The 23,288-nt window shown below is 44.9% G+C and overlaps 1 protein-coding gene across 4 annotated transcripts in view; it reads right to left on the reverse strand.

Moving 5' to 3' along the window:
* Positions 1 to 8,580: 8,580 nt before the first annotated feature.
* The window catches only part of KCNJ1 (potassium inwardly rectifying channel subfamily J member 1), a 29,250-nt gene continuing 14,542 nt past the window's right edge, over positions 8,581 to 23,288 (reverse strand). Inside the window, exons 2-4 of one of the 4 annotated variants that reach the window (XM_012470122.2) lie at positions 22,984 to 23,081; positions 20,946 to 21,128; positions 8,581 to 10,826 (exon numbers count right to left, since the gene is read on the reverse strand). In XM_012470122.2, coding sequence (XP_012325545.1) covers positions 9,687 to 10,805 — 1,119 coding nt within the window. In that variant the 5' untranslated portion in view covers positions 10,806 to 10,826; positions 20,946 to 21,128; positions 22,984 to 23,081 and the 3' untranslated portion in view covers positions 8,581 to 9,686. Of the gene's footprint in view, positions 10,827 to 12,978; positions 13,129 to 20,945; positions 21,129 to 22,983; positions 23,082 to 23,288 lie in introns of those variants that run through there. The other 3 variants (XM_012470123.2, XM_012470121.3, XM_012470124.2) reach the window with 3 other exon arrangements.

The following is a 23,288-nucleotide window of genomic DNA, read 5'->3' on the forward strand; positions in this document are numbered from 1 at the left end:
ATCCTGTGAACTTTGACCCAGTCAGACCTGTGTTTCAACAGTGGCTGTTCTGCTATATATAGTTTTTACTGGGATTAAATGACTAGATACTTATAAAGCACTCGAAATAATGTCCGCTCATAATAAACGCTGTATAAATGTTGAGTATATAGATACGTAGCAGTTCTGCCCTGACGAGCCATGTATGGACCGTGAGCACGCATAACCTCTCTGGGCCTCAGACTTCTCATCTGTAGAATTGGGTATTGTTTCAGCTTTATTGTCAGGAAAATGTAAAGCACATGGAATCTCATAGACTCTAACACATGGTAACAGCTTCCTCTTGTAGCCAGTCTAATCTCTGTAGAATGATAAACATCTATATTTAAATCACAATCTAAATTTTTTGATGTCTTTCACAGTCATTTTATCAGCCCAGCAATGACTAGAAGACCCAATTTTTATATCTCTCTGTCAAATATTCTAAGCATTATTAAGAGCTTTCTGGGTATGACTGAGCCCTCTCTCCGGAACTTAACCATCAGACAGACAACTTTTCAACCAGGTCAGTTTCACTTTTTGAGATCTGGAAGTGTATGGCGCCACCTGCTGGCCAAAGCACACCTCGCCAACAAAGTGCTGGTTAGTTGAGGATTGCCGGTTTCAGTAGGATCCTCTTCCCGACCCCTACCCCTCCCCTGTCTTCACCCCCACCGAGGGGGATGTCTGAAGCGCAGGATGGGTCAGCAATCGACTCTTTCTGAAGCTCACGAAGACACATAATTCCTCTGGAACAGGCTGCCCTGCAGGGGCCCTAGGTCTCTCCACTTGTGAAATAACAGGGTAGGCTCAGGCTTTGCCTAGATTTCTCTCACTGCTAAGCTTCTAGGATTCTGAGTTCACCTCGAAGGCAGGCACAGTGGTGGGAGGAAGGTGAACTACTGTTTCTCAGGTTAAATCAAACCTGGAAATGGAAAGCAAGGCGGGGAATCTAGGCTGGGAAACGATGAGGCCCAGAGCAGAGGGGACCCACGCTCATCAGCCAGACCCACCCTGCCTTGGCCTTGCCCATCGTCACCAGAACCATCGACATGACTCACACTACTGTTTATTGGGAGCCTACATCAGACACAGTGCATATTCTTTACCTATTATTTTGTTAAATATTATTTCATACTATTATCTGTACAGTAGCCCTTTAAGGTAGATTATTATTGTTGTTCACAACTGGAAAAACAGCTCAGAAAGGCTAAGAACCTGTTCAAGCTAAATACAGCTAGTAAGTGGGAAATCTGGGATTTGACCCAAATCCCTCTGTCTTCAAAGCCCCTGAACTTTACACCTTATTTCTTGCCTTCATCCCTCCTCCTTCCTTGCCTACTTTTTTCTTCAGCGGTTGTTTTTCAGAGGCCATCACAGGTTGGGGTTGCATCACAGGTCCGGGTTATATCACAGATCGGGGTTGCATCACAGGTCGGGGTTGCATCACAGGTCCGGGTTACATCACAGGTCGGAGTTGCATCACAGGTCGGAGTTGCATCACAGGTCGGAGTTGCATCACAGGTCCGGGTTGCATCACAGGTCGGGGTTGCATCACAGGTCCGGGTTGCATCACAGGTCCGGGTTGCATCACAGGTCGGAGTTGCATCACAGGTCCGGGTTGCATCACAGGTCGGGGTTGCATCACAGGTCGGGGTTGCATCACAGGTCCGGGTTACATCACAGGTCGGAGTTGCATCACAGGTCGGAGTTGCATCACAGGTCCGGGTTGCATCACAGGTCGGGGTTGCATCACAGGTCCGGGTTGCATCACAGGTCGGGGTTGCATCACAGGTTCCGGTTGCATCACAGGTCGAGGTTGCATCACAGGTCGGGGTTTCATCACAGGTCGGGGTTGCATCACAGGTCCAGGTTGCATCACAGGTCGGGGTTGCATCACAGGTTCCGGTTGCATCACAGGTCGGGGTTGCATCACAGGTCGGGGTTGCATCACAGGTCGGGGTTGCATCACAGGTCCGGGTTGCATCACAGGTCGGGGTTGTATCACAGGTCCGGGTTGCATCACAGGTCCGGGTTGCATAACAGGTCGAGATTGCATCACAGGTCAGGGTTGCATCACAGGTCGGGGTTGCATCACAGGTCCGGGTTGCATCACAGGTTCTGGGTTGCATCACAGGTCCGCGGTTGCATCACAGGTCAGGGTTGCATCACAGATCCGGGTTGCATCACAGGTCGGGGTTTCATCACAGGTCGGGGTTGCATCACAGGTCCGGGTTACTTCACAGGTCGGGGTTGCATCACAGGTCGGGGTTGCATCACAGGTCCGGGTTACATCACAGGTCGGGGTTGCATCACAGGTCGGGGTTGCATCACAGGTTCGGGGTTGCATCACAGGTCCGGGTTGCATCACAGGTCTGGGTTGCATCACAGGTCGGTGTTGCATCACAGGTTCTGGGTTGCATCACAGGTCCGGGTTGCATCACAGGTCCGGGTTGCATCACAGGTTCGGGTTGCATCTGGCCATTGATGTGAGGAACTGAGATAAGCATCGGGATAATAATGGTTTCTACTTGCCATTTTCAGTTCAACTAAAAACAACTTTGCTGGTGGCCTCCACAGCCCACTCATCAGTGGTTGCCTACTTTCACTTTGATTGGTATACAAGAAGGTGCCTCTGTGTCCTCCCTTCCAGTGAGGGCTTCCCAGTTTCCTCAGATGCTAAGTGCAACCGTAGATACACGTGGCCTCTGTGTTCCCCAAGGAAGCAGTGCAAGGGTAAGGTGCTTTCTCCATTCTCGGACTCACCTGCCTTTCTGATCCTGGCTGCCACCTTCCAGGTGCATTTTCCTTCAGGAACAGTGACCCCCAGGTGCAAAGTTTGTGGGTGGCTCCAGGAAGGGGAGAGGTGCAGGAAATAAAGCTGGGCTAGCTAGCAGGCAGGCACCCTGGCTTCTGATCCTTGCTTCCCCACTTCATAGCTACATGACCTGGGCAAGTCATATGGTCCTGAGACTCACTTCCTCTCCCGAAAAATGGAAATGACAACACTTTCTCTGCCTCCCTTGAAAGTTAGTTTTTGCCTCTAATTCTCTAATCCATCCCTCATGCCAACACAAGAGATAATAGTCCCAAATTACTTGATTAATGATCGCATGCCCCTTCAAAGACTCCAGTGGTGTGACTGATCAAGCCAGGACTCAAACTCAAGTCTGCCTGGCACCAAACCTCTGACTCTTTGGCCCATTCCTTCCATGTGGCTGTGCTGTGGCCACGTAAAACCACACAGCACTTCCCAGAGCCCCACGCCTATTCACGTCCCTGCGGCTTTGTTCGTCTGGAATGTGTGCCCACCTGGTCAGCCACCTCTCTACCCTTTACCTTTCCCTCTGTCAAATCGTAGCCACACTCTGAACCCAGATGAGCTGCCTTCTCCTAGATGCCTTCCCCTGACTCCTTCAGCACTGTTTTTCCTAGTTTTTAGCATTTGTTTCATTAATTTAATTAATTTCAATTTCAACATATTTGCACATAAAATTTTGTACACAATGGTGAGCTCCGTGACCCTAACCCCAAAGGGTTGGAGGATGCTAATCAAAAGGGGGTTATCCAGAATGCCCTGGGAATTGAATCCCCCCTCACCAGCCGAGCCCCCAGCCCATGTACTGGAGTGGGATATCTCTCTTGAGGATACTTCTTCTGACTTTCTACCCAGCCAAAACTCCAGGGAGGTTTGATCCTTGAAGAGCTGTTGGTCCTGGGCAGACTGTCTCCCACTGGGAGCCCTGGTTATGAGAGCCCAGCTTATTCCCCAGCAGGGTAGGCAGAGTCAGCCCTGCAGACACCCTGCAAAAAGAGGCAGGCTTTCAGGAAGGCAAAACAGGCAAGGCCACCCTCTCTCAGGCTCAAAACAGCACAGCAGGGGCCTCTGGGGCAAGATCCCAGCAACTACTGCAGAGCACCCATGAAGGAGAGGGAGGATGACCCGCAGATGTTAGTGTTATCAGCACTTACCCTACATAGTGATCTGCAGAGCATTCTGTTAGGTGAAGAAGACACTGCAGAAGAGTGTTTCTAGAATGCTACCTTTTGTGTAAGAATGGGGGCAGCTTGTAAATACTAACATGCTGCATATGCATTGCTTATATCTTTCAAAAAGAAACAGCAGCAGGATAAAAATAAGGGTGATTGCCTTTATAGAAGGGGAAGAAATAGAGTGGGGGGCACAGGAATGGAAGTGCGTTTTCTAAACCCTGGTCTGTGGTTTTGAAATTATATAAATTCCTTGCATAATTCATAAAAGAAACGGTTAAATCAAAAAAGGAAAACAATACACAGAATCTAACAATTGGAAATAAACGGAAACAAATGAATTTATGTACAGTTGGTCCCGATCCCACGGAGAAAAGAACTACTTCAAGTGACTTTAACACTGTCTGTTGATGGTACATTGCTATATAAAGAGAATATATAGGATGGATTATTTTTAAATGTTTAATCCCAAATAGTTTTAAGACTGCAATCAATAGTCTTATTGTTAGCAGTAGAGTCAATATTGTTTTCAATGAAACTATCATAAGCACACGGCATAAGACAAAAAAATGACTCTCCCCACAGTCAGCAGTTCTCCAGTTTAGGTCTCATCCCCTGGACTGGTTGGAGCTCCTGGATCTTTTCTGCAACAGGCAGGGCGCTTGCTTCCCCTTTTTTGCATCCCCAGTGCCTGCATCACAGTAAACCCCAAATTAGCACCTGCTGAATTGAAAGGAAACCCAAGGCACCAGGATTCTACTCAAATCCCCTCAACTCATAGCCCGTCCCATCTGGGACGGACCCCTCCAGGTCCTGTTCTTCTCCCCCGGGCCTCCTCTGGTCTCCATCAGGCCCCAACCTGAGCTCTGCTTTCTTTGCCCTTGAAGCATTGGGCACATGATCTGCTCTGGGACTAACGTCCTCCCCTTCATTCCTCACCTTCAAACCAGTTGCTCCCACCCCGTGTTGCCATGTCAATAGCCATTTACTTTCTACAGATGGATTTTAACATCTACTATTTCATTGACTCCCCTCCTTAACTCTATTACAAAACTCCGTTTCACAAATAAAGAAACTGGGGCTCAATGAAGTTAAGTCATTTGTCCAGGCCCCTTGACAAATGACTGGCCGATGACATAGGTCAGTCAAAAGTTCATTGGACAGATGTGGGTTAGAATCCACTACTAGCCACGTAGACCTTGAGCAAATCATTCGTTTGTTTTATTCATGATAACCATGTATGGCTTGTGTGAGGAACTCTGCTGGTGCTAGGAATACAGAGGTGAGTGGAGAACACAGGGACTGTTCTCCAGGGAGGATGGAGTCTCCATTTCCCTATGTCAAAATGGAAATAATATCTGCCTCTACCTCAAAGACTGAAACATAAATATACATATTTGTGTTTGTGTCTGTGTGCATACACATACACATATGCACACACATAGTGTTTAATTATATACATAATTAGTGTATATATTTAGTGTTTGTGTATATTTAGATAGAGTAATATATACATTAGGATTAAGAAGCTAGTTTGCACCAATGGGCTAAACAAATCTTCAGGACACCCATGATACTTCCGTGTACTGACCTGGTAGATGACCAAGAGCTCATGAGAAAAGACTGCCTTTTTCTAGAATCTGTAATTCCAAAGGTCTTGGTTCAGCACTGGCCAGGGCTCTATCCTGGGCTGAGCAATGAGTGGTTTCTCCCAAAGTATAAGATGAATCCCAAGAGCATGCACCAGCCATCTGTGGGTTTCAGGGAAATGTGTGATTGCCCTGGGGAATCCCCTCAGAGGGTGATCCCTCTTAGGATGTTGAGGGGGGATTTTTTTTTTTTTGAGATGAGTTTCGCTCTTGTTGCCCAGGCTGGGGTTCAATGGTACGATCTCAGCTCACTGCAACCTCCGCCTCCTGGATCCAGACAATTCTCCTGCCTCAGCCTCCCAAGTAGCTGAGATTACAGGCATGCACCACCACGCCCGACTAATTTTGCATTTTTAGTAGAGACGGAGTTTCTCCATGTTGGTTAGGCTGGTCTCAAACTCCCCACCTCACGTGATCCGCCTGCCTCAGCCTCCCAAAGTGCTGGGATTACAGGCGTGAGTCACCGTGCCCGGCCTGGGATTTTAAACTCATGGGCTTTCAAGGCAGACTGCCTTGGGGTTTGCATGCCAGCCTGCCATTTTCTAGCTAGTGACTCTGGACACGTTCCTTACCTTAGCTGCCTCAAGTGAAAAAAGATATAATCATAGTCTCGACTTCATAGGATTGTTGGGAAAATTAAATGAGGGAATGTATACAAAATGCTGTCAGCAGAACCTCACACACGGTAACACCGTGGTAAATAACTCCTAGTAAAGAATTTTCTTCTGCCACAGCACAAGCCTTGGGGTTTCCCACTCATCTGAAGGATACTGATGTTTTCTAGAACACCCAAGCAGTCAAGGGTACACTGGGTAGCGACACGCCCCAGCCCCCGGCCCCTGCAGCCGCTGGTGCAAATCTCCCTCTCCACGGGGCTCAGCTCCAAGGAGTCCAGCTGGGTGCATCTGGCTGGGGAGATTAAATTATTTTTGAATTCCTAACTGAATGTTCTTTTAATGGAAACTTAATGACAGGCATTGAAATAGATTTCCTCCATAACCCCTCCTCCCACCCCCCCCCCCACCCCCCACGGCTCTGCGTTGCGCAGTTCCCGATAACCTTTATTCCCTACCCCTGGACTTTTATCTCCCCAATGACAAACAGCCCTTGCTGGACAGAAAGAGGAAATTCCAGTCATTGTTCTCAACCTTCTGGCTTCCAAAATAAAATGCTCTATCTCCCCTGTCAAGCTTTGATTGACACACACTTCCTGTAATGGCAGGCAACAACGGCCCAGGGGCGGGGCCGCGTTTATTTGCATTCTTTCCATCAGAAGCTGTCCTAACGTTTGTTCTAGACAGGGAAAGATCCCCTCGCTATTCACAGAAGCATCCTGTTAAGGACCCATATCCCGTTTTATGAAAAATCCCCAAGGAAGACATTTCCTCAACCGTGTCTGCAATCCCCTCGGGAAGCTCTTCTGGAACGTTCAGTAGCACTCCCCCTTAGTGACCGACTCAGACGGGCAGTCACCGATCAGCCCATGTCTTAGATTTGGCAGCTTAGAAAGGATCTTTTCCTTCTACCTTTTCTCTCTTAAGGAATAAATAATTTTCAAACATTTAATGCTTTCCATTAAGGACAACCTCCCAGTTCTTAACTCTAAATATTGGAGTTGAGCCAGCCTAGGTCCAGGAAGATACAACCAGGATCAAAGGCTTTTAGTCAAAATCCCCATAGCAACAGAGATGAACTGGGCAATTCAAAGGGAATCCGTCTCAAGGAAAACTTTGAATATAATAATGCATCATGGGATGCAGTTTTTCTTGATGAGAATTAGAAATATTGACTTGCTTTAAAATCAGCAAATAGAATAACCCAGCATACCTGTAGCAATAGCGGTACTAATGTGGTCAGATCTGACTGGAAAAAATGTTACTGCATTGTAATAAACAGGCTGCCTTTAGCAGTGGCATTTACCTACAAGCAGTTTGGCCTTCTGAGGCTATTGTTCATTTCTCTTTACTTCTTGAGTACCCATGCCCTTGTTAACCCCTTTTTTGAAATGCACAGGATTTTTATGTGTTCTTGGGTTCCAGCCACTCCTTAGACCTATCAAAAGTCACCTGTTCCAGGCTTCATTTCCTAGGGGCTTTATTGGATGTACCTATGTTAATGGTTTCTAGAGGGTCAATGGGAATTTTTATTAAAAAAGAGACTCCAGGTGTAGAGTGTCTTGATCCTAGCAAAGGGATATTTAGAAGCAGACAGGCTTCCACCGAATAACCCAGAAGCAAATACCAATCAGAAAGATGCCAGGTGTTTAGCTCCCTGAACAATCAAAGGGAATGGATTGCTTCTGATCATCTCACTTCCAGCCAACTGCATGCACGCCGCCAGCCAGTGGAGAATACACCAGGAGGAGGGCATGCTGATGGGAACAAGTGTCAACACAGTTTCCCTCCAGCTTACAAAGAGGCTACATCATGACAGTGGGCCAGCAGACAATGCCAGCTCCCTCAAGCTTGTGATAACTGGTTTCTTTCTGCTGTGCCAGCACATTAAATTGTGGTGCCAAAGCACTCACAGGCACAGAGTGAGAGTTCCACATGGCCCAGCTGTGCCCACGGTTATGGCCATTGACAAGGTATGCAACCTTAAGCCCATCAGAATCCCCACTGTTCTTAGTCAGAAGGACCAGAGTGGTACACAGATCCATACAAACACAACCCAGGCATGGAACTGGCAGCTACCAGTTTATGTGCCAAGACTCACACTGGAGAGGTGTGATGGAGCTCTACCGGAAGAGGTGTGTCTGTGACCAGGGTCATTTCCTCCTGAGGACTAGAGACAACAAATGTGTCCTATGTGCTTCCTCTCCACTCCTCCCACCTCTTCCAGGAGAGGGTCCTCTCCGCAAAAGGACGTTCACCAGGGGCCTAACTCAGTTAACACACAGTAATAATAATAAGCAAAGTGCATGCACAGTTTCAGAAATTTAATACATGAATCAACACGCTGAAAACATTTTGATTCCTAAGCAGCTTTGAGTACCATTTTTTTCCAGGACACATTCAAAATGATGCAGGTGGGGACCTGAAGAAGACTTTCACGGTAAAACCTTCCCCTCAAGTTCGATCCTTCCATAAGCTGGTCCCTTTTAGGAAGATAGGCTCTCAGGGAAAGAAAGACCTAGTAACATTCTGACTGTGGGGCTCCATCCCATTCCTCTCTCTTTCCCACTTCTTTAGAAATAGCATTCCAGCACAAACTGTAGGTGGAGAAACTCATGAAACTTTCTTTTCAGGTGCATTAATGGTACATTCCCTTCTCTACTGACTTTGCACCTTTGAACCCCTCATTGCTATCTTAGAAGAACAGGAAATATTCTTTTTAAATAGATGTATAGTCCCTGAAGCCATCCAATACAGATTGAAAGAAATATCATCACCACTTTTAACCAAAGCATTCTGTCTTTCAGGAAGGTATCATCAAGGTTCTAGCGTGTAGATTTAGCCTCTGTCTAAATGTAATACACGAGAAGATTCGAGCCTCAAATTGTTCTTTGTGTTAGCGTTTTCTTATTGTCATCGATTGGTTGGTTCATCTCCCCAACTTAGGAGACAATTTTTCCGTCAGTAAAATTCCACATTAAAATAAAAGTGGAGTCTTTCTTATCAGTAGAATCAAAATGAGATTATTATTGTTCCCTGATCCTTTCTAAAGTTCATACTTCTTTAAGGAAACTTTAAAAAAAAATTTGTTTGTCCTGTCCATGAAACTTCTGATACTTTTGTCTGCTCCCATCAACACTACATGAGCTCAAATAATCATATTTAAGATTTCAAGTGCGTGCCTATGGCTTCCATATGCCAGTTTCCTATAAATGCATGGCACGTTCTAATACAATAGCCTTGTAGAGATGCATGTCTTGTGGGATCACAATTGCAGGGCTCAGGGGTCATTGTGCTGGTAGACTTTGAAGGCTCTCATCCTACTTTCATACCCCTAAGTTGTTAACTGCTTCATAATGCTTCTAGCCACTAGAAACTTTGGAGACTTGGCTTTACTCCTGTTGAAAAGCCACTGTTACATTTTGGTGTCATCTGTTTCATTGACTTCTGACAAGATGAAGCTGGGGTTGTCATAACCTCTCTTCATCCTGGCTCTAGCATCTTTCTCATTATAAAGGCACATGGCACAGTGAGGGGTTTCCACTTCCACCGTCTTGCTAAAGTTATGGAAATCCACTCGGTATTTCCCTTCTTTTGTCTTGGATACTATGGGAGCAAAACGGTAGCCCCAAAGCACCTCCTCTGGGACATAGGATGTCCGGACTTGGCAGGTAGCACTGGTTGACTCCACGGTGCCATCTAAAAACACCACTAATTCAAAGTCCTGCTGGAGAAGGGTCTCTGCTGCCATGTGGAAGAAGGGGCTGTGGTGATCAATGACGTGGTAAATTGTCAATGGGGAGATGAAGAATAAATTTTCATTCCCAGCATCAACTACAAAGTTGATATTGGTCTGGTCCAAAATAATGGTTTCTCCTTCAGGAGTGACTGTGGTCTTCAGAAGCTTTCCATATATGTGACTGCCGATAAGAAGACTCTTTCTGAGATTGGCCACTCGGATTAGGAGACAAAGCTTCCCTCCCCGTTTGCTGATCACTGCATTCTTGCTAAACATAATGGTCTTGGCACGTTTTTTGGGCCTGGAGATCTTGGCTAAGATGGCGCCACACATGAAAGAATTGATCATAACTCCAAGTATAGACTGAAAGATCAGCAGAAAAATGGCAGTGGCACACTGTTCTGTCACACACCTGAATCCATATCCAATGGTCACTTGAGTCTCCAGAGAAAACAGAAAAGCTGAGGTCAAGCCATTAATGTTCTCCACACAGGGAGTGTGATTGGCAGAAGGATGGAACTCAGGGAGGTCTTTGTGAATGTATGCTACTGCGTACCACAGGAGACCAAAGAAAAACCAACTCCCCAGAAAGGCTGTGATGAAAATGGTCATTTTGTATCTCCATTTGAGGTCAAGTACTGTTGTCCAGATGTCCACAAAGAATATAAACCTCGACTGTGCCTCCACATTGCCAAATTCTATGTTGCACCTTCCATCTTTGGAGACTAGCCTTGCTCTTTGCCGAGAATGCCCAAAAAAGCGAGTGATGACCCACTTCCGAAGATGTTTGAACATACTTTCTGTCAACACCCTGATCTGAAAACACATCAGAGAAAAACAAAAAAGGATTATGTTTGTAGCAATAGTGAACTAGGTGACTCACATAAAAGATCTAACTATGAAAAGATCATTCAAAATTATCTGCGTTACTAATCATTTGGCAAGCTGACAAGTTTGTTCTGGATACCACAATGCTATTTCTAATAGAAACTTTCCACTGGAAGACCATGTTACTCAAATATAAAGAAGCAAAATAATTACAGAGAGTTAGAAATAGAAGAAAACTAAGAGATCATATGTTTAAGTGTTTCCTGACCTCAACTGGTCTCACATAACCTTAAGAATGTTTGTGATAACCAATTATGGCCTGCATTTTTATTTATTGAATATTATTACTTAAATCATCTTCTCATAAGTTTAGCCTTCTGCTAGGCAATGATTTCTGAAAAATCTCAAACTTGAAGCACTGTATATATTTTTTGAGATACAGGAAAATAAATAGCTGATCAAGAAAATACTCATCAATATAGTACATAAATCATCTATGTACTTCTACTGATACTCATATATCAAGAAAAATTCTAATTCAATTCAGTCTCTCAATTTATCAAATGAGAAAACTGAGATTCAGAAAATTTAAATGACTTGTCGAAATTCATGTACCTAGCCAGTGGCAAGATGACAACTAGAATATAGGGCTCCCTGCCTCCAGTCTAGGAGAGCTTCTACCACTCCGTGTCTCAGTTATCAAATGTTATATTCTAAAGTTACATTTTCCTAAAATATTTTAGACAAGTATTGGTCATATTTCTTTTTTTTAATGCTCAACACTATTTAGAAGAGAGCTCAGATCCAACCAGATGGTCCTATAGCACTTCTCCATAAATTTACAAGCCTGTTCCTACCCTCTTTCCATCGTTTCCCAAGATTCCCAAAAGGAATATTATGAGGGCCACCATCAACGTCTCACACTTCCTTTCCTGCTCCAAAGCTGGAGGACTGGGGAGCACTGATTTAAATAATACTCCATAAAGACAGCTTTATTCATTCCTGTATCCAAGTTGCTAGCACACTCTATGAGTGTCTACTGTTTATCCAGTAAACGTAAATAAAATAATTCAGTGAATAATTACATTTTTCAAAATCCTGTTTGCTCAATTGGTTTTTTATAGATGACAGTACTGTGACTTCCATTTTACAGCAAAATTGTGAAGGGACTGTCCCATGAATAGCCAACAGTGGCAAAACCCAAGGTCAAAAATGCTAGATGACCTCCTCCCCGATGCCCAAGCGTGTCAAGGTGTGCCCACCGTGGTCAGCAGTGTCTTCACGGTATTTTTCATTAAATGCAAATGTGTTTTTAAAATAGATTTCAAAATCCCCCTTGAAAAATATGTTTATTCGTAAGAACTAGGAAGCGAAACCAACTTAGTGATATGTTTTAAATAATAGTGATATCCCATAGTGCCTTGTTCAAGGCCTTAACCCAGGTGAAAACACAAGAAGCCAACACCAAGTCTAAGTGGTGAAGAGAAAACCACAACTGTGGTGATTTAAAATGCTGAGGACAGGTTCTAAAGATACAAAAAACCAAAATGCTGCCAAGAGAATAAACAGCAATGCACACAGAGGACCCTCCCCTCATCCACACTGTCCTCATTGACCTCAAGTCCCCAAAGAGGATTAGGGGATGGTGCATGTGAGGTACAGAGGAGGAAATGGTCTCCTCCTCTCCTCACACACATCCTTTACCCTGGCCTACACCCATAGGGACTGACCCCTCTCCCAGGTGCATTCAGGCTCATACTGTTTACACAGCTCTCCAGAGAGTGACTCTCAGCTCAAATAGTAAATTTTTTATTTATTTTATTTTTATGTCATCTGACTGGATCAAATAGCGAGTTCTAAAACCAACATTTATCAACTGAATCCACATTCTCTTTGTCATACATCGTAATTCCAGAGATGGCTCCTAATACACCAACTTCTGAGTTTTTTTCCCCACCACGCTGCTCCTCTAGCCTCCCTTAAATTCACTTTACTTTTAAAGGTAAAGATGATTTCTGTAGAGTGAATAGATACCCCCTGACTGATCACTTGAATAACGTTGGGTTTCCATGAATGCATTAATAATAAAACATTATCTGCCTGGCTTTACAGAGAGGTGATTTCCCCAGCCTGCACTTACCAACGTCTCAAACACGTTCCGATTTGAAGCATCCATGGCTGGAAAAAGCAAGGAAGTGGTGCTGGAAGCTGGCTTTCTATGCAGACTGATTTCTTTTAGACTCAGCTTAATTTATTGTAGGCGACAGTCAGTGGACTGATGCTAATTTGTGTTAACTTGAAAACACTTAATTTCATAGTAGAGTCTGTGATTTAAACCAAGGCAATTGGTTGTTATCAGACCAAGCCCCAAGCTGGGTATGTATTTTTTCTTTTCAACATCACATGGCTTGAATACTATTATGCTAAGACATGACAAACCATCAGCTCAGGTTCCTGGGCAGCAGGCGTGGACTGGGTTCCAGCATTGCCTTCCTCTTGTTGGCCACGCTCTATTGCTCTCTTGTTTCTCCCGAAAGTTGTGCCTAATAACTACTGGCCAGAAACAGTTAGTTATCATCAATCTCCTAGCCTATTCTCTGAAACACACTGAAATACTGAGTTTTCCAAGTGTTCACAAAGATGCAGGTGAACATACAGACGTAGATAAGTATGTATTTAAAGATAAAAGTAAGATCACACCAGGAAGAAACAAGATACCATGTCAATCTCTCTATACAACAGTCACTGTTATGTAAGAAACAGATTTTAAAGAAGTCTTTATTGTTGGAAGTCTTTATTATTCTGGAAACCTGGCATTTACTGAAGGTGCTTTTTATTTGCACTGGGTTAGCCAATGCTGTTGATTTATTTATTCAGAGTAAGAAGGATTATTCTTAGAGAATGCAATGATACAGGAGAAATTCATCCACTAACCAAACCTGTCATTCACATGGCAGCAATATTATTGCACAGATCCTACCTTTTTTAGACAATGGCATTTAATCTAACCACAGACAGAGCCAATATGTATTTTATGAACTCTTAGGTGATTAAAGACTGTCCCTGGTGTCTGGGTTATATAACATGCTCAGTTTTTAGGTTCCTTTCTATTGAAATCTGTAAATCTTAATAGCAAGCAAAGGGCTGCACATTAGCTAATATTTACCAAGGTATTCTTAGTGGCTTGGCAAAGCAAGTGGATTACATTACTGCCACTTTTTCTTTAGTGCCCCAGCGTTCTTGTTCTGTAAACAATCCATTCTCAGAAAAATAGATGTTTTGTGCACTTCCCAAACATTGATTGTGTGCTTATTCTGTAGGATTTCAAAGACAAATAGAACTCTTCCTGTTCTCAAGGAGTTCATAGTCTAATGCGGAAGCGAGCTAAGGAAATCAATCACAACCTAGCATGGTTGGTATAATGCCAAAAAGAATGACTTTTTAAAAAGACCCTTGTTAGCTGGAGATCCACCTTTTGCAAACATACTTCAACTGGCCGAAAACTCATTGCATTTATGTATACATTAATTTATCTATCAATCATTATTCAATGATGATGTGTTGATAGCCAGTGTTGACTGTGTGCGCTGACCATTGTGCTAGACATCAGAGAAGCAATGGACTCAGTCCTTGTTATCATGCAGCTCCCATTTGAGCAGAGGGGGTGGTGCAAATGCGTCAATAAACTACCAAATGACCAGTGATAAATGCCAGGATATGAAACAGTGAGAGCACCCAGGGGAGCACCAATTTTGATGAGCAGAACCGTAACCCTGAGGCCAAGGCCTGAAGATGAGTTAGAGTCACACATAGTAGAAACTCTACAAATATTTGCTGAATGATGATAAAGTAATCAATGTGTATATAAAATCAATGAGCTTGCTGTCCCTTATGTCACTTAGTATCTGGTGGCTCCCATTCTAATGGAGAGGTCCTGTATGTGCGGTACTAACCACACTGCAATGTAATCTTGTATGTGACCGAGGCAGGGGCAACCGAGGAAAGAGAACGTGGAGGAGCCGAAAGAAGTTCCAAGTAAGCAAATAATGGAGTGCAGGAAGCCTCAGTGAGATACTGGGCTGTAAAGGCAAGCTAGGGCCAACGCATTCTGCGCTTGGTGTGCCGTTTCACATGGTTTTTTCATAGAACTAAAGGAGAAACTGGCATAAAGAACATTCTTCTTGTGCTTCAGAGAAAACTCATAAAAATTCTAAATAAGTCTGAAGTCTCCTCCATTTAACAGCCCTTCAAATTCTTGAAAATAAACATATTTTCTTCCTGAATTTCCTTTTTTCCATAAAAATATGTGCTTCATTTGCATGCAACATCTACTTTAATCAGTATGTGCTTACTTTAAGGGAGGGGCCAACAGTTTGTGGTCCTTAGCGAATTTGATGAATCCAGGTGCAGAAGCTGTTCTTCCACAGGCATCCACTTGAGAACAATTTGTTATGAGTTTGGGATTTCTAACAGGACTTGCCACCCCAGCCTCCTCAGCAGTCAAACAGCCACTATGTCAAAGAGGGGAAAGGGAAATAGGCATGGCTGTTACTGCCTCTGATTTAGAATTTAAAAGTCTGTTATTCCTCTATAGAAATGGGGGGGGGGGGGAAAGCCACTTACTGCAGTCTGCCTTTCAGCCAAACCTCTTGTAGTTCATACACATCCTTAGACAACTTTAGGACATTTCTGAAAGTCAAGATTTCAGGTTAGAGGTAGGAAATATGAGCTATGTGGCCTGAAAGCAGAAGTCAGCTGATTTTCCCTAGTCCCTTCATAACCGCGGTGAAGAAATTCAAGTTTCTATGAAAACATTACTGCTTTGCCAACAGTTGATTGAATCCGGAAACATTTCTTGAGGATTTTCCATAGCAATGATTGAATGGGACTATGGGGCAGTTCCTCTTCCTTCTTAATCAATATAATTAAACAAGCACTCTATTAATTGAGCATCTAGTATATACCAGGTGCTGTGCTAGGAAACAATGCAAGGTACAGTCCCTGCTCTCAAGTTGTTCACAGATAAGTAATTCAAGAATTGTAATGTGGCAGGTTTGCTGCCTTGAAAGGCTTGAGGACAGGATGTTAAGGCAGCCCCAGAAAGGAGACCCAGAAGGCTGGGTGGGTGCTGGGCTTGTATTCTTACTCAGCTTTGCTAAGGAGGGAAAACAAGTGTGTCTAACTGCTGCTGCAGAGGACTTCCTGTTTTCTATGAAAATCCTCTCGAGCTATTGGAGGATCGCCACCCCGCTGGATTTGCAAAGGTTCAGAGCCTCCAGAAACATTAAATCATCTAGCTCTGCAGACTATACCTATCACATTCAGAAGCTGTAGTGGACAGCCAGTGGCATTTCCCTTCTGTTTGGTAATTGCCAGAGAAGTCATCGCTGCTGTCTTCAGCACTATCAGGCAGCTCACACGGGGTCAGCATGGGCTTTTTTAAGATAGAACTTGGCAAGGCTGGTAGAAACCACCCTTCCTGGCCTCTCGGGCATAGACACAGTCATTCGAGCTTCAGGACTCTATCAGTTAGACTTGGGAATGCACTTCAGGAATAGCCTACTTTTTTGTGGGGTGAACATACTCCTGGGTCCCCAGTGCTGTGAAGCCAGAGTGTGTCTGTGTCCAGGGTGTGCATGCAGCAAAGGCCTTCGCAGGTGCCTCCCTCCTTCCAGAGAAGAGAGCTTGGGGCAAAAGGGCTGGAGCATCACAAGGTCTGATGGTGTTGGCACTCTAATGAGGCACACAGTGCTCTGTAGGCATCTCTGGGCCAGACAGCCAGAGCATCGCTTTCTGAATAACTTGGCTTTTTGTGCATAGGGGATCAGGAGAAGATGGGAGATCCTGGCCAGGAATGTTCCCAGAAGAGGTAACAGCTAGAGGCAGTGTGGCAGAGTGGAGGGGCCTCTAGCTCGGGTTGGCACGGACACGGATTTGAACCCTATCTCTGCCACCCAACAGTTAGGTGGCCTGAGTAAACCACTGACCTTTGCTAAGCCTCAGTTTCCTCACCTGTGAAATGGCTATAATAATATACTTTCAAACATTGTTGTGTGATTTAAATGTAATAGCATAGTTAAAAGTTCCTAGAAGATAGCAATTACACAATAAATAGCTACAATTGTTATCACGACTTCATAGATTTTAAACAAGTATGACAGTTTAACCAGGTGTCACTGGCCTAGGCCATTCGGGGTCTGCCGTGCAGAGCAAGATGGGCCATATTGGAGACTACAGCCAACAGAGGCAAAGGCTTCGGCGAGAGGGATGAAGGGTCTGACAACGTATCTTGTCTATCAACTCTGCTGGCTTCAGAGCCCATCCTCCCAGTGCGGAACAGAAGATCTGGAAAATGCAAATATGTTTTATAAAGGCTTTGTTCATAATCAGGGCAGAAGCCTTATCTTGGACAGGTGGGAACAGGATAGAGGGAGAGACTTATACTTGGCAAGGCTGAACAGAGCCGTGGTACTGAAGCTGGATGCTGTTCTTCTCTCACCCTAGACATTAACTAGGATTCGATCTGTGGAAAAGCAGCCCTGACCTCTGGGAGCTGACCTCATACTACCAGCAAGGTCTTCACTGTCCTGGCACTCGAGGCTGGGTCTTGCTGAGCTCCTGTTAAGCACAAACAATCTCACACATCGTCAGCCTCAGACCAGGCCACTCAGATCATGATGGATCGGGATAAAACAAGGCCATTCTGTAATCATGTCTGAACACCAACAAAACACAAACACTGTCCAAGCCACAAAACGGCCAAATATCCCCCCATCCTGGCCATGATGAGTGACTGCTGTTTCTTTACCAAGAACAGCTTTAGCCTCGCGTCAGTCTTCTCATCTAGATAATAAGAATTATCAACATACTCAGTCATAGAATCATCCCTACTCCCTAATAGCACCTAGTCAAGAGCAAAGCATTGCTTCCTTAAGCCTTCCCCCACCGCATCACGTGAAACATGCCCAGATCTTATTCAAGCCCTTTCCAACACCCTCTCGGTGAGACTCTCCATGATTGCTTATGGTGTAGTTCTCCCTAGCTGCAGAAAGTCCAACTTGCTCAAATACAGGGTCCTGCTAGTGCTTTCTCACTGGAGGGCACTGACACCACGAAAGACCCTAAGAGCACAGAAAATAAGAAGTGTAATATAACACAACAAAACCATTGTGCAAGCCAGTGGGTGAGAGCCAATTTCATTCCGTGGCTTCCAGAAGTCATGCATGCATATGTGCAATTGATACATATGTTTCTTTTTGTATGAAGAAGCGAAGAATTAAGGATATAGCCTAGTTAAATAGAAAAAGCCATTAAAATGAAATAAAAATTTCAACTTCAGGTTTTTAATTCTATCTAGCTAACTTATTTCCCAAAGCCATTGGTTACCCTAAGATGACTGTACGCTCACCACAAAAACCTGTACCTCTTCTTGGCACCTTGACTGGGTCCCAGTGGAAGCACTGGAAGCTGTGATGTCACCGCCACTACGGTCAGCCTGGAAGCTGGTGAAGCCTGAACCCAGGAAAGGTGTTGGTGAGATCTTACCAGTCTTTGGTGGCAGCCTGTATTTGCTGCAGTCAGAAATCAATGCTTTGGAAGCTGGATGCTTTTCCTGTATTTTCTTTTTCATTTTTTTTTTTTTTTGAGACAGGGTCTTACGCTATCATCCAGGTTGGAGTGCTGTGGTGTAATCATGGCTTACTGTATACTCAAAGTACCTGGGACCGCAGGTGTGCACCACCATGCCAGGCTGATTTTTGTTGTTGTTGTTAGTGGTGGTGGTGGTGGTGTAGAGATGGAGTCTTACTATGTTTCCCAGGCTGGTCTTGAACTCCTGGCCTCAAGCAACCCTCCTGCCTCAGCCTCCTAACGTGCTGGGATTACGGATGTGAGCCACCATGGCTGGCTGCTGTATTTCCAATATTGTTTTCTGTTGTTCTTCATAATTGTTTCTTAAGCTATTTTAGAAATGCTAGCATGTCTCAGCTATAGGAAGGAAGACCAAAAGGAAGCACTTGGTCCCTGCCTTGTTCAGAGTTTTAAAGACAGAGCAGCACATCCTCGGGGGCTGTGAGGATGGGTGACAGGGAGCTGGAGCACCCTGGGGGGCAGGAGAAACTCACTGCCACGCAATGGGAGCTACTTGGCTATACCAGAGATCTTCTAAGAGTATTGCTCTTCTAAACTTCAGAGAGTACTGCACTTTAAGGGAAAGCATTGCTTTATTGGACATAAGTGGGTTGAGCCAGGGTTGAGAAGGTAAACCAAAGTAAGAATGGAAGTGTAAAGCACAAATAAATGAAGAGAAAGGCTGGGACTGAGAACAGTCTCCAGGGAGTATGGAATGGCCATTAAGGCGGCCAGAGAGAGCTTCTGTAGTTGGCTGCTGGTAGCAGCAGACTCACGCTGTGGCAGTCTCAGTGAACAGCGCCCTCTGGAGCACGATGCCAGCAGTGCCCCTCGGGAGTAGTGATTTCTGGGACCCCAAAGGCCTGCAGTGTCATCTCAGGCACGGATGCAAAGTCTCTTAAAGGTGTTGTTGGATTTAAACTCATAGTAACTCTAGGAGGCTGGGAACTGAGACTCAGAGAAGTTAAGCAATGTGCCCAAGGTTACAAAGCAGAAAGCCAAAAGAGCAAAGATTAGAAGAATCTAGACTTTCCCAACTGACAAGTCTTTGCTTTTAAGCCCTAAAGCATATGTAACACAGTTGGTAAACAATGTAGAGGAAAAGTAAATATTTATTCAGCATCAACTTACTCGGTGCCAGGAATGGTTTTCCACACATTTCCTTGCATTGTATGAGTGATCACATAAGAGGGTGCGAGCTAGCAAGGGTCCAAACCTTTTTAGATAGTGAGCATAAAAGGATCTGGAAGGGACAGGTTTCCAGAGTTTTGCAGAATCTACAAAAGCACCTCAAGAGGAGGAAGGAGAGGACTCAATGGAGAGGGCACCCGGTACCCTGGGTTGGATCTGAGGGTGCGTGTTGGAGGATAAGGCCATAGGCCCTGAGGTCATAAGAGGGGCCTGGTAGAGCCAGGCAGAGCTCGGAAATAGTTATGATATCAACAGAATTAAGAAGCAGCTGTGCAAGTAGCTGAAGATGTGCTGTCCAGCATCGTGCTTTTTTTGTAAACGTCTATGGATTATCCTGGCATGAGCACATGACCTGAAGTTGTGGAAGTGACATTTTACACTTAGGGACATCTGTAGACCTCTACAAGGCGTCGTTCCTTCTACAGGCAGAAGTTTGGTGTGATGGCAATATCTCCTGTGGGAATAGGAGGTGCCCCCCGACCCACCACCTGGTGGATAAGGAGAACCTGCCAGTGACGATGAGCCAGCCCTGTGCACTCACTGCGCTAGCAGAGGGCAAAGCTTGACCTTGGAGTCAGTGCTGAGGTCATGCCCAGGAAGCAGACTGGGGATACAACGGCAAAAAGACACGTTGGAGCCCGCCCGGCCTCCAACCACAGAGGCTGGAGCAAGTCGTTTAACCTCTTTGGGCCTGCGTCACCTGCTGTTTCCTCGGCTGGGAACACTTGGCGCTCTACTCTCCCCCATGCCACCCCCAGCTCCTTACTGACTGCTTGACCTCAAGTTAAATGTCATTTCTTAGAAAGACATTTAAGTGTCAGTTTCTCAAAGAAGGAAGAAGATCCCCCTCCTCATTTAAATCAAGTTTCCTCTCCGTGCAATATTTGATTGTATGCTTTCCTTTTATTTGTGGTATGAACAGTAATTTTAACTGATACATTTACTTTTGTGCTGTCTCATCCATGGCCGTGTCCCCAGTACCCGCCTACCCCAGCACCAGGCAGAGAACAGAGGCTCAACAGGTCTCTGTCAAGGAAATAAACAAATACAGGAAGGTGTGAATGACTCAAAGTGCTTGATTTTTGAAAGGGGCTGTGGAGAGGGCAATGCCAACCTAATACCACTCTCTGATGCTGGTGGTGGGACTCAGTATCTGTAAAACCTTCATGGGCCGATGATTGGCTCCCACAGCCTTTGCCTAAGTGGCTCCGCATAACCAAAAGCTTACCCAGCTTTCTTGTAGCCTGAGGCATCCAATAGTTGCTTCTTGAAAATCAAGCCACTCACCTCTGTCGGAAGAGGTTCAGGAGATGATTTTCAAAACTTCATGTGAAGATCAAAACTTCAAGTAGATCTTGGAGTGACCAGCAAGAGTTGCTTGCTTTGGGATGCCAGATGTAGGGCTCAGAACTTGTCACACTATCTCTGCCAGGACCCAGGACGGGGATGAAGGCACAGTAGAGAAAATACCTGGTAAAATACAACACGCATGGCTACTGTCTGGAGAAAGAGGACAGACCCGTACAGAAGCCAGAGTGAAACTTCAGTCAGTTTGGATCAGGAACACATAGGACCCTCCACATAGGCAAAGCTAGATGGGTCAGCTTGGGCTCCGGTGGACTCAAATTTAACCCAAGCTCTCAAACCTCTGCTACACACTCAGGCCACACCTCCCTAGCTAGTCAATTCTAGTTTCTAGTGAATTTAGGATTGAAAATTAAATTAACACAATGATCCACAGTCTTTTCTAGTCACATGGTCTCTTTATTCTTATTACCATCAAAAAGAACACCGCTACACTGAAAATATCCTTGTACACATCTAGAGATATAATCCCATATTGAAATCACTGTATACTCTCAAAAGATGTATGTGGACAGAAATTGTGTATGGTGAATCATATTACATATGCATTAGGATATTAGGTATTTATAGGAATCCTACAGTGGATTATAATTTTTACAGATCAAATAATCATTCTTCCATTTGTTTATCCTGTACAAGTGTGTGTGCTGGGGAGGAGGTGGCTGTTCTGAAAACCAGATACATCTGTGATGAAACTATTCTTAAATCTCACATATTCAGCTGCCCACCTCAAATGGCACTGGAGTTTAATGAAGGAATTTCAATGTTTATAAAAACGCTGTAGTGATTATGTGTGCAGAGATCCTGTTATTAGTCTGAGCCTTCTAGATCTCTGTGGTTTGGGTTGGTATTACATCAACTGAGTCTTTCCAGACCAGAAAGGAATGGAGTCCATGTGGACGGGAGGCCTGAACATGCTTTACCGAGTGTCTACAACTAGAAACTACACTTTGTTTTTTAAAAAAAACACTTGACAATCTATAAAATGGAGAAAATTCAGCTAATGTCTTGAGTATAGATACTCGGGTACCAGTATTCATATTGTTGCACCACAAGCAAAGAAAGCTGGTGTAGCCCAGCTTCCACAGACACGCAAGACCGAAGGCACAGAGCACCAGGTGCTTGGGTGTGGAGGCGGATTTGGACGCCTTCTAGGCGCACACCTTAGCGTGTTCAAAGTTTCTGTCCCAGTCCCAGCAAGTGGCCTATGGGGTAGGATTTAAGAAGTGGGTTTCCAGTGTTTGAATCAGAAGTCGGCCACTTTCTAGCTCTAACGTTGGGTACTCAGTGTGTCAATCTCCTCATCTGAAAAATGGGGGCATTCCTATCTGTCTCACAGATGGATACAAAGAGCTTAGACAACACTTGGACATAGAACGTGATCAAGCTATTAACACCTTGAATCATGCCACATTGCGCAGGCTGCGATAGAAGAGTCAGGCTCTAGGGCAGTGGATTAGTGGGACAGCCAGCATTTCTGTTGATTCTGTTGCTATGCCCCAGGGAGCCTTTGAGGGTCAATGATTACCAGTTTCAGCTTGGGTTCTGCCAGGCCGCCAGAGTTACATTAATGGGGAGGCACGTAGTCACCCACCCCCCCATGTCCAAGTGCTTTCTGGGAAAGCCCTGGAGCCAGAGGGAGCAGAGCCAGCAGTTTTGGTGACCCTTTGTTCCATGCCATAGAGCCACCCTTGAGCGAACGCTGCAGTCTCCTCACTGGGTCTCTTCTGAGCATGCCCCCAACCTCATCACCGGGAAGAGCCCACCCAGGAGCCTTCTCAGAACAGAACACTGTCCAGGAGATTTCCCAGCTAGGTCCTCCAGCAATTGTCTTGAACTGCTCTTGACTAATCCTCGTGTCTGCCTCTGAAACAAGGAGGACAAGCAGGAAGGGGGACATCCCCCTAGACCTTAGAGCCATGCCAAGGCAGGCAAGCTCCGGGCCCTCACCAAGACCCACCTCCCAGGAAAGGCCGGTGGCGCCTACAGCCGGCCTGCTGACGCAATTCCTCTCATTCCTTTCCTCATTTCTTTTCACTCAGTGGTGTGTATAATGACCTAGAAAAGATAAAATTAAATTCCACTTTATTTCCACTTATTTGCCCTTCTATCAAAGTCAAGCCAAATCAAAAGAAGATTTTCAGTCTCAAAGATCTTCCTTAACCTCTCTGAGCTGCCCTTTTCCATACTAACTATATTGATAATTCTAGTGCCTTTGTTGTTAGGGGGATTAAGTGAGAAATACACTTATCCACAGGAACATGT

This window comes from Aotus nancymaae, unplaced genomic scaffold, assembly GCF_030222135.1.
Source record: "Aotus nancymaae isolate 86718 unplaced genomic scaffold, 86718_ANA_hifiasm-v0.15.2.pri h1tg000012l, whole genome shotgun sequence".
Lineage (NCBI taxonomy): Eukaryota > Metazoa > Chordata > Mammalia > Primates > Aotidae > Aotus > Aotus nancymaae.